Source organism: Silurus aristotelis (genome assembly GCF_946808225.1).
Source record: "Silurus aristotelis genome assembly, chromosome: 23".
NCBI lineage: Eukaryota > Metazoa > Chordata > Actinopteri > Siluriformes > Siluridae > Silurus > Silurus aristotelis.
In genome coordinates this window covers 9,958,907-9,971,701 of record NC_139596.1, presented here as the reverse complement: position 1 = coordinate 9,971,701, position 12,795 = coordinate 9,958,907, and the positions used below count along the sequence as shown (strand labels likewise).

Genomic DNA, 12,795 nt, shown 5'->3' with positions numbered 1-12,795 from the left:
CAACGTTAGTCTCATTGTTGATCAGGTCTGAATGTTGATTAGAGATTAATAATGTTAAACACGGCTTTAAACTCGTTTGGAGCTCAGGTGCTGTTCGCGACGTCCAGCGATGAGAATTATCCACCGGAAAGCATGATAGATGGGTGAGTTCTGAGTTACCAAAACACGTAACCATAGCAAATTGATGTCAGGACTAGATCTCGTTTCTGTTACAGAAACATGGAGACGTTCTGGCTGTCGACGGGGATTTTCCCTCAAGAGTTCATCATCCGATTTCCAGATAACATGAAGATATCGGTGATATCCATCCACAGTTTTAATAGTCAGTAATCAAAGCAGCTCCAGATATACATTACAGTCGTTCCTATAGTATTTATCAGACTGAATCAATACTGTATTGTGACCTTTCTGACAAAGTAATTGGTTGCTAACATTTACATTTATGACATTTGACAGACAACCTGAGAGTTATGGGGTTAAGGTTCACTTGGTGTGTCTGGGATTTGAACTCATGACCCTGAGAACCCAAAGCCAATGCCTTAACCACTAAGCTACCACCTCCCCTAATACAAACTTCTTTTTACATTTCTAGACCATGCAAAACAAGTTAAGAGAAGAACCATATTAATGTGTGATGGTAGTTTGTCTGTATACCTTTGGCCTTACAGTCTCTATTATTAAGCAAAATACAAAGTTATGAATGTGTCAATTTGCATAATGGATCTGACAATCATTTTGGTACTGTATGATGAAGTCAGGTGTGTCAGAGGAGTATGTGAGGGTGGTGCAGGACATGTATGAGGACAGTGTGACAGCAGTGTGTTAGAGAAGTGAAGAAAAGAGTGCAGGCAGGGTGGAGTGGGTGGAGAAGAGTGATAGCAGGAGTGATTTGTGATAGAAGAGTATCTGTGAGAGTGAAAGGGAAGGTTTAGGACTGTGGTAAGACCTGAGATGTTGTATGGTTTAGAGACAGTGGCATTGCGTAAAAGACAGGAGGTGAAGCTGGAGGTAGCAGAGCTGAAGATGTTGAGGTTTTCGTTGGGAATGACGAGGATGGACAGGATTAGAAATGAGTTTATTAGAGGGACAGCACATGTAGAACGTTTTGGAGACTAAGTGAGAGAGGCCCGATTGAGATGGTTTAGACATGTGGAGGAGGATGTGTTGAGGGAAGACATGCATGTAGTTGGTTTGAAAGAGGCAGATGTAAAGGACAGGGGGGGTATGCAGACGGATGATCCGCTGTGGCGACCCATAATGGAGCACCCGAAAGAAGATGATGATCTGACATTCATTTGTTGCATACAGAACACATGGTTCGGTGTGCTTTTCATATTCACTAAAGATACAAGTCTTACATTTTTGTTACAGTAAAACGTTTAAGAATCGAGCAAAGCACAAATGAAGAGGCTGAGGATTTTAAGGTCATGGCAGAAAAGGGTATGTACCTGTTCCTATTTAAACATTTTTACTTTTATTTTAAACAAAAACCCAACTACTGGTGCTATACAACAGTATACACAAAAATACTTATCAAACACAGTCTGTCTACAAAAACACACAACTGAATGAGCTCTGAATGAAAGTATTTTTAATAAAATACTGAGTCACATGACCTTTTTTCTTTCAGAGTTTGAACAAACAGAGGGAAGTCTGCAAACAAATGAAATTTCAGTGAGTTTATTTTTTCCCCCCCTAATTGCTGTTCTGTCATGCCTATAAAAGGTTACACTGCATCCATATGTTGTTTTTTTCCTCCAGCTTGACTGCTCAAATGCAACACATCTGCGGTTTCTGATCCTCTCTGGATATGATCACTTCGTCTCAGTGCACAAAGTGGGAATACAGGCATAAGACTGACTTTAATGCACCATTAGGACTTGTAAAGTAGCCTTATTATTTTATACCATGTACAGCAATTATTGTATTTTGTAATGAACTTGTAATAAGATGTCAAATAATCCAACTGTGCCTGTTAAAACTTGCTCGGTGGTAAAAAGCAGCGCGTTAATGTCATACGTGATTTATAATAATTAGCTTATTATTATAGAATGCATACAATTATTTCAGAAATTAAAGAGAGACTACTCAATTTATAGTTTCAATCCTTTTACTGCTCGGACCAAGCAGTTAAAAAAAACAACAAACAAAACCGTAACATCGACGAACAAAAATATTATGGTCTCCTCAGAATTGACAAAGAACCGAACAAATGTGCAGCTTCACATCCTGAAGATACCGAAGCGAGTCTTCTGTGCGGGGGCATTGAGAGCGGCGCTCAGACTGAGTCCTAGGACGAGGCGTGTGTCAGCGGGGTCGATGATTCCATCATCCCATAGTCTGATGAATTAAGTCAAGTCAAGTTTATTTATATAGCGCTTTTCACAACAGACATTGTCTTAAAGCAGCAAATTAAGGAATGCTGGATTAGAGACACCTCAAATCTTACAGCATGATATAAAGCACAAATATAAATACTGATCAGGCATAACATTATGACTGTCTGCCTAATATTGGGTTGGTCCCCCTTTTGCTGCCAAAACAGTTCTGACCCTTCGAGCATTAACAGCATTAACGTCTTTAGCATTTAGAGCTACAGGAGCTCATCTGTTGGATCCGACCACACGGGCCAACCTTCGCTCCTCACACGCATTAATGAGCCTCAGTCGCCCACGACCCTGTTATTCACTTCACCGGTCAAAATGTTATGCCTGGTTGGTGTATAATAGAGTGAAGGAGCTTTTCTATATAGAATGTGTTCAATCACTGGGCATTTGTCTGTACAAGGTCTGTACAGAGAAGCTGAATGTATAGTGACTATTATTGTTACTTGTACTACAGTAATTGTGGTAAAATCACTTGTTTGACAGATGGGTGGATGTTTACCTGCAAAACGAACATGTTTGTTTGGTACGTTCTGTATGTTACCTGGCACTGGAATAATATGGATTTCCCTCCTCCTCAAATCGTTTGATAATAGGCTCCTTCAAAGCCGCCTCCTGTTCTGCTGTGAGCTAGAAATACAGGTGCCAAATCTGAACTTTATAACAGATATGAGACTCTACAGAACCATTCTGCCTTTGCAATATATAACAGAATACAAGCAGACATGCTAAAACTAACAACTGACACAATTCGAGATGAGTTTATCCTTACCTGTTTCCCTTCTCTGGCTTTCTGATCTTTTGTGATGGTGGCCAGAACATTGGCTGCTTGCTCTCCTCCCATCACTGAGATGCGTGCATTCGGCCACGTGTACAGGAATCGGGGACTATAGAAAACGTTTACAGTTAAGCAAAGAATAAAATAGGAGGTAGGATGTGCCAACATCGGAAAATAACGATTGACCGGGTGGTGTCTTGTAGCAGTTCTTTCATTTTTATCCATTTATTGTTAACGTTTTTTTTTTTTTTTTTTTTTTACCAATAACAATAAAAAAAATTTTGTGTCACCATTTACATTTCAGTGTCTATAATTATTTATTCCCTGACCTGGGTCAGAAAACTTGCCGTTGTCTGTTACAAAGTGCTCAAAGTGAAGTTTTCAAAATATTCAATATTCATGTCTTCATGCAGAAAACTTCTGTATATTTATACAAATAATGCTTTTTTCGTTTAATAAGTTTATATGTGGGGTGTGGCACAAGTCTTTCATCCAAATAACGGTCATCTATGAGCATGTACAATAAATCACCTGTATGCTCTTCCACACATGCCATAGTTTCCCGCCCCATAGGATCCTCCGATGATTACAGTGAATTTGGGCACATTAGCACAGGCCACGGCAGTCACCATCTTAGCCCCGTCCTTAGCGATGCCACCGGCCTCGTACTCTCTCCCAACCATAAAACCTGCAACGCATACAGCATGTGCTTTACATTAGCATGTATGCACTCAGTTGTGGAAGAACTTGACAAATATATACACTGTACACACCAACCAGGCATAACATTATGACATTATAACATTATAAATGGTGAAGTGAATAACACTGATTTTCTCTTTATCATAGCACCTGTTAGAGTGTGGGATCAATTAGGCAGAAAGTGAAAATTTTGTCCTTAAAGTTTGACGTGTTAGAAGCAGGAATAATGGGCGAGTGTAAGGATTTGATTGAGTTTGATGAGCCAGATTGTGATGTCTAGACCACTGGGTCAGAGAATCTCAAAAACTGCAGCTCTTGTGGGCTGTTCCTGGTCTGCAGTAGTCAGAATCTATCAAAAGTGATTTAAGGAAGGAACAGTGGTACACCGGTGACAGGGTCGTGGGTCGCCGAGGCTCACTGATGCACATGGGGAGCGAAGGCTGGTCCGTGTGGTCCGATCCGACAGAGGAGCTTATGTAGCTCAAATTGCTGAAGAAGTGAATGCTGTTGATGCTCAATGGGTCGGGACTGTTTTGGCAGCAAAAGTGAGACCAACACAATATAAGGCAGATGGTCATAATGTTATGCCTGATCACTTGCCATTCAAGTTATGCCTGGTTGGTGTACATAATAATTAGTTACAAGGATACAAAAAGCTACAAGGTGTAGCTCTGCCTTGCCTGTGATGTTCTGGAGGAAGATCAGGGGAATGTTCCTTTGACAGCACAGCTCAATAAAATGAGTCCCCTGTCAAACACAGATATATGAACTAATTATATATATTTCAGTGACAGAAATGCATATGTTCTACAGCATCTACAGTCCCTGAAGGAAATAAACAGCTTTATCCTTTATAATAAATCCATATTTACTCACTAAATAAGTGTTCAATGACCTGTATATACATACCTAAAGCCAAAACACCAAATATTATGATGCAGTTACCCAATATGTATCATGTGGTAATATTTGCTCAGACTTTGCAATAAAACTGGTTCTGTACTTTTACAATTCTGCTCATTTAAATTGTTATTTAGAAAAATGTTATACAGTGTTAAATAAAACAGTGCAAACCGGAGCAAGCAGATGCAGATTTATAGATCACTCTTAATGCACCTAAAGAGTAAATGACATAAAAGAATCAATTACTTTCTTAGCAGATTCTGAGAACAGCACTCCATTATTGCCAATGATCCCGACTGGATAACCGAATATCCGTGCAAAGCCTAGATCCAAACAACAGCACCATAAATGAGTATAAAATAAAGTGATATTAACAATATGCTGAACTGTATTGATTCATTCATAAAAGGCTCAATATATAGAACAGACGCACCAGTTACTAGTGTGTCCCCGTAAAACGCCTTAAATTCGTCAAATTTACTGCCGTCAGCTACCCGAGCGATCACCTGTAATTAAACATGGCTGTCAAAAGTCTGTATGAATGGAATTAAATAACTTTTTTCAAATAATATTAATAATACAAATACAAAAGCAGTATTAATAATCGACTTTGGTTTTTAATTAAACCCCCCCCCCCCCCCCCCTACAGAACATTTTGTAATTCTGTAATGCAAGGGTGACTGTTTAACAAGAACAAAAAATAAATAAATAAAAAAATAGGAAGAAAAAAACTGTTCGCTTTGGAAAATGGCAGGGGTGTGCATCTGATTCCCAGCCACTCTGTGTGGGAGAATATTTTGGTGTGGTAGATTACTGTAACCTGCTGCTGCTGCCAAAATGGACAAACATCACATAGCTTTATAAGAGCTACTCTAAAGGAAATTTAACTGATGTACCCTTTGGCCGAAATGTATACAGTGGAACCCCGTTGTACGAGCATAATCCGTTCTTGAAAATTGCTCGTAGGTCCATTTGCTCGTACGTTAGAACTGATTTTCCCCATAGGAATGAATGTAAAAGTGATTTCATCCGCTCCGAGATCTCATTCGATCGCTTATTTCTGCACTTAAAGTATTTGTAGCCTATTTTAACAAACAAATACACTGCAAATTACCGTAATGTAAATATAATTTAACACTTACTCATGTGGTAGTGGTTGATTGCGAGTGTGAGACGCGCACCACGCTCTTAACCTCCTCAGTTTCCATGGTAATTCTATTTACTTTCGTTTTCACAGCACCATCACTGATTTTCTTGGGAGACATTTTTTCAAGATTTCTAGTGAAATGAAAATATAAAACTAAAAAAAGTTACGTTTTTGCTGCATTGAACAACGAGAGCGGCCGAGTGATACGTCATCAACTAAGCGACTGATGCAACCCTCCGCCGAAACCGGGGAACCGGCAGCGTGGGTTTGCTCGTGCCTTCGAAATTTGCTCGTGAAACGGGGTAAAATTTTGCGAGCGAGTTTGCTCGTATCTTCAATCTTTAATCAAAACTAATTTGTAATTATCCAGATTGTGTTGTGTTTAAAAAGACGGATAAAAAGAAACCTCTTTCACGTCAAAGTTTCGTTTCAAGTTCTCTCCCACAATGCCATAAAGTTCATCTGCTGGGAACAACGGTGCCTCAGGAGGTTCCACAGTGACCTGAAAACATGGAAGTAAAGATCTAACTTGTGTGTGGGTGCAACAAATGTATTATTATAAAAAAAAATAACAGCAGAAAACTGAATATCCTCTGATAGCACACTAACAGAGAGTTTTTTCTGGTAGTTCAGGTTGCGCACTGCTTTCCTGGCTAGGTGAAGAGCATGATCATCATCTAAGGCATAGTGATCAGTTACACCAGATTTACTGGAAAAAAATGGACACGGAATTATTTACAGAAAATCAATATTTATATATATTTTTTTTTAAGTATGTCACAAAAAAAAAATAATAATGAAGTCAACCTGCAGTGAAGGTCAGCACCTCCAAGTTCTTCAGCAGAGACTTCCTCACCAGTAGCAGCTTTTACCTTTTCACACACAGGATGCATTATTAACTCTACAACTATAAAACCAACACAAGAGGCAGGCTAAACTACATCATTTTGTAAAATTGAACATACAAGTGGAGGTCCTCCAAGAAAAATGGTCCCCTGTTTGCGCACAATGATGCTTTCGTCTGCCATGGCGGGGACATAGGCGCCCCCTGCTGTACAAGAGCCCATCACTACAGCAATCTGCATCAAGAGCAAACACTCAGATACTATTCCGCATCAAGATTATTACATTGCAAGCATATACATAAAGATAATTATATAATGGATCATTTAAAGCTAAATGTGTTTTTCAGCCATGGATTCTCCTGCATATACCATGCTTATTTCCCTGCATAGACAAGTAAAAGTTGCCATTGATGTTAGCAGTGAAAACTGACTGAATAGATCAAAATTATTTTCGTTTTATACAAAGATCTAGAATTACACCAGCTCAAAACGCCATACACGGAGATAAAGTAGTGCAATAAGATTTATTTGAATTTATTTTATTTTTAATAAACAGCAAACAACTACCTTCCATCCAATCAAAATAATAATATAATGTATGTCGTCAGTAAGATGTCGTAAGTGATCACTCATTTCCCATTACATTACATTTCACTTTTTGCGTGTAACCAAGCTTTCGAATGTTTTACTTCTGGTTCAGGTACATGCAAAGTGTGAAATGTGTATTTTTCAGAACTAGATCTAGCAGAAATTTGCACTCGATTAAGGGTTTTCACAGGCTGACACACACATACACATAAAAAGTCCATAATGGTTCATTTTCAACAAGGTTTCGGAATGTCCTTTTTCAAGTGGCTGAATAACTGAATAATCTGATATTTGACATTAACTTGTTTAGCACAATTTGACAACATAATATATATTTTTTAAATTAAAGAGTTAAATAAAAGAGCAAGAAATATTGCAAGTGCTGCAAAACTCAATCGACTGACCAGAAACAAAAATAAGATTAAAAGATGAGCACTAATGAAGCTTCAAGATTAGAATCAGTCCAGCCTTCATAAAACATTCCATTATCAGAAATACAAATCATGACTATCCAGAGAGCTCCATCGGGTCCTTACCTGTGCAATGCCGTCTGAGGACATGCGTGCCTGGTTGTAGAAGATGCGTCCAAAATGATCTCTATCAGGAAACACATCAGCCTGTCGGGGTAGGTTCGCACCTCCAGAATCCACTACAAACAAGATTATTAATGTTTCCAAACTTGCCCAACACAAAGAAAGCATACTGAGAAAGGAAAAATATGCATGAAAATACTTGAAAAGCTCTTTGGACGTTATAATTTCACGCTCATAAACCACAGATAACGTCTTCATAAAAACAGTCAAAGAAACCTCCTTCTTTTTTAGGATGTTATTTTAACTACCCACCAAACATACTGGTTCATATTTGGTTTTGCCATATCCATATCCACAATCTCTTAAGAAAAATAGCTGCCATTCATTTCAGTTTAAGAAGCACTCTGTGTTCTCTAAAGCTTCAGAGCCTGACTAGGATAAACATATGACTGATGAACGACTGAAAAATGTTCCAACTCACCCAAATATATACATGGCAAGTGGTTCTGGTGTGCAATTTCCTGAGCACGAAGGTGCTTCTTCACAGTAACTGGATAATAGGTGCCTCCTTTGACAGTGGCATCATTTGCAACTATAACACACTCCACCCTGCAAAAAAAAATAAATGCAAATTAATTGTTTTTTCCAGCTGGATTTGTTTTCTCTAACTTTTCTCTGAAATAAGGGCAGAAGTTCTCACCCAGACACTCTGCCAATGCCAGTGATGATTCCTCCAGCAGGCACTTCCTCATTACTGTAGAGCTCATACGCAGCAAACTGCGACAACTCCAGAAATGGAGAGCTGAACAAAAGTGTTGAAGCAAAAAAAGTTAAATATTAATACAGCACCAGTCAAAAGTTTGGACAAGCCTTCTCTTTCAGTGGTTTCTTTTAGTTTTATTCTTTTTGACATTGTACATTAACATTGAAGGCATGAAAACTATGAAAGAACATGTATGGAATTATGCTGTAAACAAGAAAGTGTTAAACAACCCAGAATGTGTGTTTGATTTTTCAAAGTAACTACCATTTAGCTACATTTGATGGCAGATTGGCAAACATATCAACATGGCACATCAGATTCACGAGGTAGTCACCTGGAATGGTTTTTAATTCGCAGGTTGAGAATTGGAGATTTCATTTGTGGCATTACTTGCCTCAATGTGCTTTAGTCCATCAGTTGTCCCATGTATCTTAAGAACCTTAATAGGATCCCAAAGTGCAGTCACTAAAACCATCAAACACTATAATAAAACAGGCTCTCAGGAGGCCTGTGCCAGAAAAGGAAGACAAAGAGCTACCTCTGCTGCAGAAGATAAGTTTATTAGAATTAGCAGCCTCAGAAACTGCTGATTAACATAAATGCTTCTTGGAGTTCAAGTGGCAGACATATTTCAACATCAGAGGAGAATGCAAGAGTCGAGTCAGGCCTTAATAGTCAAACTGCGGCAAAGAAACCATTACTTCGAAATAACAACAAGCAGAAGAGACTTACAGGGGCCAAGAAACACATGGAATGGGTATTAGATCAGTGAAGGAACTGGCCATTGGTCTGACTTGACCAAATTTAGGACTTATGGTTCTAACTGCCAAGTCCTTGTTAGTAGTACCGGCAGTAAACAGACTAATCCTGAATGTGTAGTTCCCACTGTGAAGCATGGAGGAGATGGTGTGCGATGGTGTAGGGGTGCTTTGCTGGTAACTTGAGAGTACACTTAAACCAGCATGGCTACCACAGCATTTTGCAGTCACATGCCATCCATCTGTTTTGCAATTACGGGACCATCATTTGTTTTCCAACAGGACAATGATTTCAAACACAACTCTAGGATATGTAAGATATGTAAGAGCTATTTGTTTAAGGAGTATGGTGGAGTGCTGCATCAGATGGCCTGGCCCCCACAATTACCCGATCTATACCTGGTTGAGATGGTTTGGGATGAGTTGGACCAGAGAGTGAATGAAAAGCAGCCTACAAGCACTTAACACCTCTGGGAACTCCTTAAGTTTGTTGAAAAACCATTCCAGGTGACAACCTCATAACTACCTGACTGAGAGAATGCCAAAAGTGTGGAAAGTTATCAGAATTATCAAACATTCCATATATATTGTCATAATTTGAGTGTCTTTGGTATTAATGTACAATGATAAAAACAATAAAAATGATTGATCATGGAAAATTGTGTCCAAACTGTGACTAGTAGTATACATTAATATGTGGTGGCTTTATACCCCGGGTCCAGCAGCTTGTCTATGCGCTCTCGAGGCAAAAGCTTTCCTCGGGATGTGTGCAGATTTCTAGCTTTCTCTCCTCCACCTGTACAAATGAAATATTGTGTAAACACATTGTTCAGTGTGGGCCAAGGTCAACCTGTCAGAAATTTATTAGAAAAATAAAAATAAATATTACACACACCTTATTTATTTATTTATTTATATATATATATATATATATATATATATATATATATATATATATATATGTTTTTGTTTTTTAATTATGCACATAAGACACTCGCTTACCCAGCTTTATCTTTTCTGCTCTGTCTTTCAGCTGCTTAACAAGAGCTTGCATACGTTCATAGTTTTCCTATAAGAAAAAGTTATTAAATTTCATATTTTATATTCTAATATTTAATAACTAACATCATAGATAACCTTTAATGTATGCACTTCATTAGACTTTTATCACTACGTTGTTTAACTCAGTGTCTTATACCTTGTTGGAAAATGCTACCTAATATTAGCTTTTGCCATTCATTCTTGTTCACGCGATTAGCTTGAAAAATATAAAGAATAGCGGTTAAGCCCCAAATGACTTCCCCCACCCTTCGATATGTCAGCTATATAGGGCATGAATGTGTGCCTTTATCCGCCCTAGCTAGTGCACTAAAAGTTCAATAACAAGCCATTTGATATCAAGCCACATTGAAACCTATCAAGCCAAGGACGTTGCTTTCACCGGCAAAGGCTCACTGTTTACGGTATCACCAAGTAACTCCAGGCCGCGGCTTCTTGTTTGGCCTACCTGATAATCGGGAGACTGCGAGTCTGGCTGGGAGCCCAGTGTCGCCACTTTCTCTGCATGGTAAAGTCTCGATATAGCGCTCCTGCTACGAAGAAAAGCCACAACCGGTCTGAAGGTGTGCATTAACATATTCTAATGTAGAAATAAAAAACAAAACTACCGATAAAGTGTGTTAGTGTCACAGCATTCTAGTTATCCAGTACAGTGTCAGCGATAAAGCCACGCCCCCTTAACGTCCAGCCAATGGAAACTCTTAAAAAAAGGATCCGCCTACATTATAAAGCCTTTGATTGACAGCATGTTTGTTAGTCGCTGTATGAAATATAAAGTTTTTAATGTAATTATTATTACTATGACTGACTTCTCAAGTGGCCAAAAATTTTATTTATGGTTGGACGGGAAAGTCTTATCCACTACAGATGATGGCCAGAAGTATAGCAAATTTGTTATTTACTAATTAAATAACAAGCCATAGTCTACCAATTTTACACACAGTATTTTCACAGCTTTACCTTAACCCAGCCATTAGGGGGGCACAAGCCAGTGCACTCTTAGTGCCGGTCCCAAGCCCGGGTAAATGGGGAGGGTTGCGTTAGGAAGGGCATCCAGTGTAAAACATGTGCCAAATCAAATATGCGGATCACAAATGAGAATTTCATACCGGATCGGTCGAGGCCCGGGTTAACAACGACCGCCACAGGTATCGTTAGCCGACAGGGTACCGGTGGAAATTGGGCTACTGTTGGCCGAAGGAGGAGAAGGAGAGGAGGAAGGCGTCTACAGAGACGGCAGGAAAAGGAGCAGTGTAGGAGAGTAGAGGTTCGGGTTGGTACTTTAAATGTTGGTACTATGAAGGGTAAAGGGAGAGAGGTAGCTGATTTGATGGAGAGGAGAAAGGTAGATATGCTGTGTGTTCAGGAGACCAAGTGGAAAGGGAGTAAGGCCAGGAATATTGGAGGTGGGTTTAAACTGTTTAATCATGGTGTGGATGGAAAGAGAAATGGTGTAGGGGTGATTCTGAAGGAAGAGTACAGTAAGAGTGTAGTGGAGGTGAAGAGAGTTTCTGATAGGGTGATGATCATGAAGGTGGAGGTTGAAGGGATGATGATAAATGTCATCAGTGCCTATGCTCCACAAGTTGGCTGTGAGATGGAGGAGAAGGAAAGATTCTGGAGTGAATTAGATGAAGTGGTAGATGGTGTACCTAGGAAAGAACGATTGGTGATTGGGGCAGACTTTAATGGGCATGTAGGTGAAGGGAACAGAGGTGATGAGGAGGTGATGGGTAGGTATGGTTTTAAGGAGAGGAATGTGGAAGGGCAGATTTGGAGGCGAAGAAGAAGAGGAGGAAAGTAAGGATTGAAATAAGAATAAGATGGTGGAAACTGAAGGAGGAAGAGTGTAGTGTAAGGTTCAGGGAAGAGGTCAGACAGGGGCTTGGTGGTGGTGAAGAGGTGCCGGATGATTGGGCAACTACTGCAGGAGTGATGAGGGAGGCAGCTAGAAAAGTACTTGGTGTGACATCTGGAAATAGAAAGCAAGACAAGGAGACGTGGTGGTGGAATGAGGAAGTGCAGGAGAGCATTAGGGGAAAGAGGTTGGCAAAACAGAAGTGGGATCGACAGAGTGATGAGAAAAGTAGGCAGGAGTACAAGGAGATGCGGCAGCAGGTAAAAAGGGATGTGGCGAAAGCCAAGGAAAAGGCATATGAGGAACTGTATAAGAGGTTGGACACTAAGGAAGGAGAAAAGGATTTATACCGATTGGCCAGGCAGAGGGACCGAGCTAGGAAGGATGTACTGCAAGTTAGAGCAATAAAGGATGGAGAGGGAAATGTGTTGACTAATGAGGAGAGTGTGTTGAGAAGATGGAGGGAGTATTTTGACC

General features: G+C 39.6%; 2 protein-coding genes across 2 annotated transcripts; one reads left to right on the top strand and one right to left on the bottom strand.

The window, feature by feature from the left end:
* Positions 1–2: 2 nt before the first annotated feature.
* Positions 3–2,153, top strand: hspb11 (heat shock protein, alpha-crystallin-related, b11). Its single transcript, XM_083527086.1, has 5 exons — positions 3–143; positions 216–322; positions 1,372–1,440; positions 1,631–1,674; positions 1,762–2,153. The coding sequence occupies exons 1-5, from the start codon at positions 52–54 to the stop codon at positions 1,852–1,854; spliced, it is 405 nt and encodes a 134-aa protein (XP_083383212.1). The 5' UTR covers positions 3–51; the 3' UTR covers positions 1,855–2,153.
* mccc2 (methylcrotonyl-CoA carboxylase subunit 2) lies at positions 1,665–11,154 on the bottom strand. Its single transcript, XM_083526986.1, has 17 exons — positions 10,909–11,154; positions 10,404–10,470; positions 10,113–10,197; positions 8,581–8,682; positions 8,362–8,489; positions 7,884–7,996; positions 6,880–6,993; positions 6,722–6,786; positions 6,524–6,623; positions 6,321–6,416; positions 5,201–5,273; positions 5,014–5,090; positions 4,545–4,611; positions 3,694–3,850; positions 3,157–3,271; positions 2,929–3,014; positions 1,665–2,340 (listed from the first exon to the last, which is right to left on the bottom strand). The coding sequence occupies exons 1-17, from the start codon at positions 11,035–11,037 to the stop codon at positions 2,223–2,225; spliced, it is 1,692 nt and encodes a 563-aa protein (XP_083383112.1). The 5' UTR covers positions 11,038–11,154; the 3' UTR covers positions 1,665–2,222.
* Between the last annotated feature and the right edge of the window lie 1,641 nt (positions 11,155–12,795).

What these genes read in the sequence shown, in the direction of transcription:
- hspb11 (XM_083527086.1), top strand. Translation starts at nt 52, where the DNA reads ATGTTAAACACGGCTTTAAACTCGTTTGGAGCTCAGGTGCTGTTCGCG. An exon ending in CCGGAAAGCATGATAGATGG is followed by an intron (nt 144 to 215) that starts GTGAGTTCTGAG and finishes TTTCTGTTACAG; the next exon opens with AAACATGGAGACGTTCTGGC. An exon ending in TAAGGTCATGGCAGAAAAGG is followed by an intron (nt 1,441 to 1,630) that starts GTATGTACCTGT and finishes TTTTTCTTTCAG; the next exon opens with AGTTTGAACAAACAGAGGGA.
- mccc2 (XM_083526986.1), bottom strand. Translation starts at nt 11,037, where the DNA reads ATGTTAATGCACACCTTCAGACCGGTTGTGGCTTTTCTTCGTAGCAGG. An exon ending in GGCATTGGCAGAGTGTCTGG is followed by an intron (nt 8,490 to 8,580) that starts GTGAGAACTTCT and finishes TTTTTTTTGCAG; the next exon opens with GGTGGAGTGTGTTATAGTTG. An exon ending in ATGTGTGGAAGAGCATACAG is followed by an intron (nt 3,272 to 3,693) that starts GTGATTTATTGT and finishes CGTTTTCTATAG; the next exon opens with TCCCCGATTCCTGTACACGT.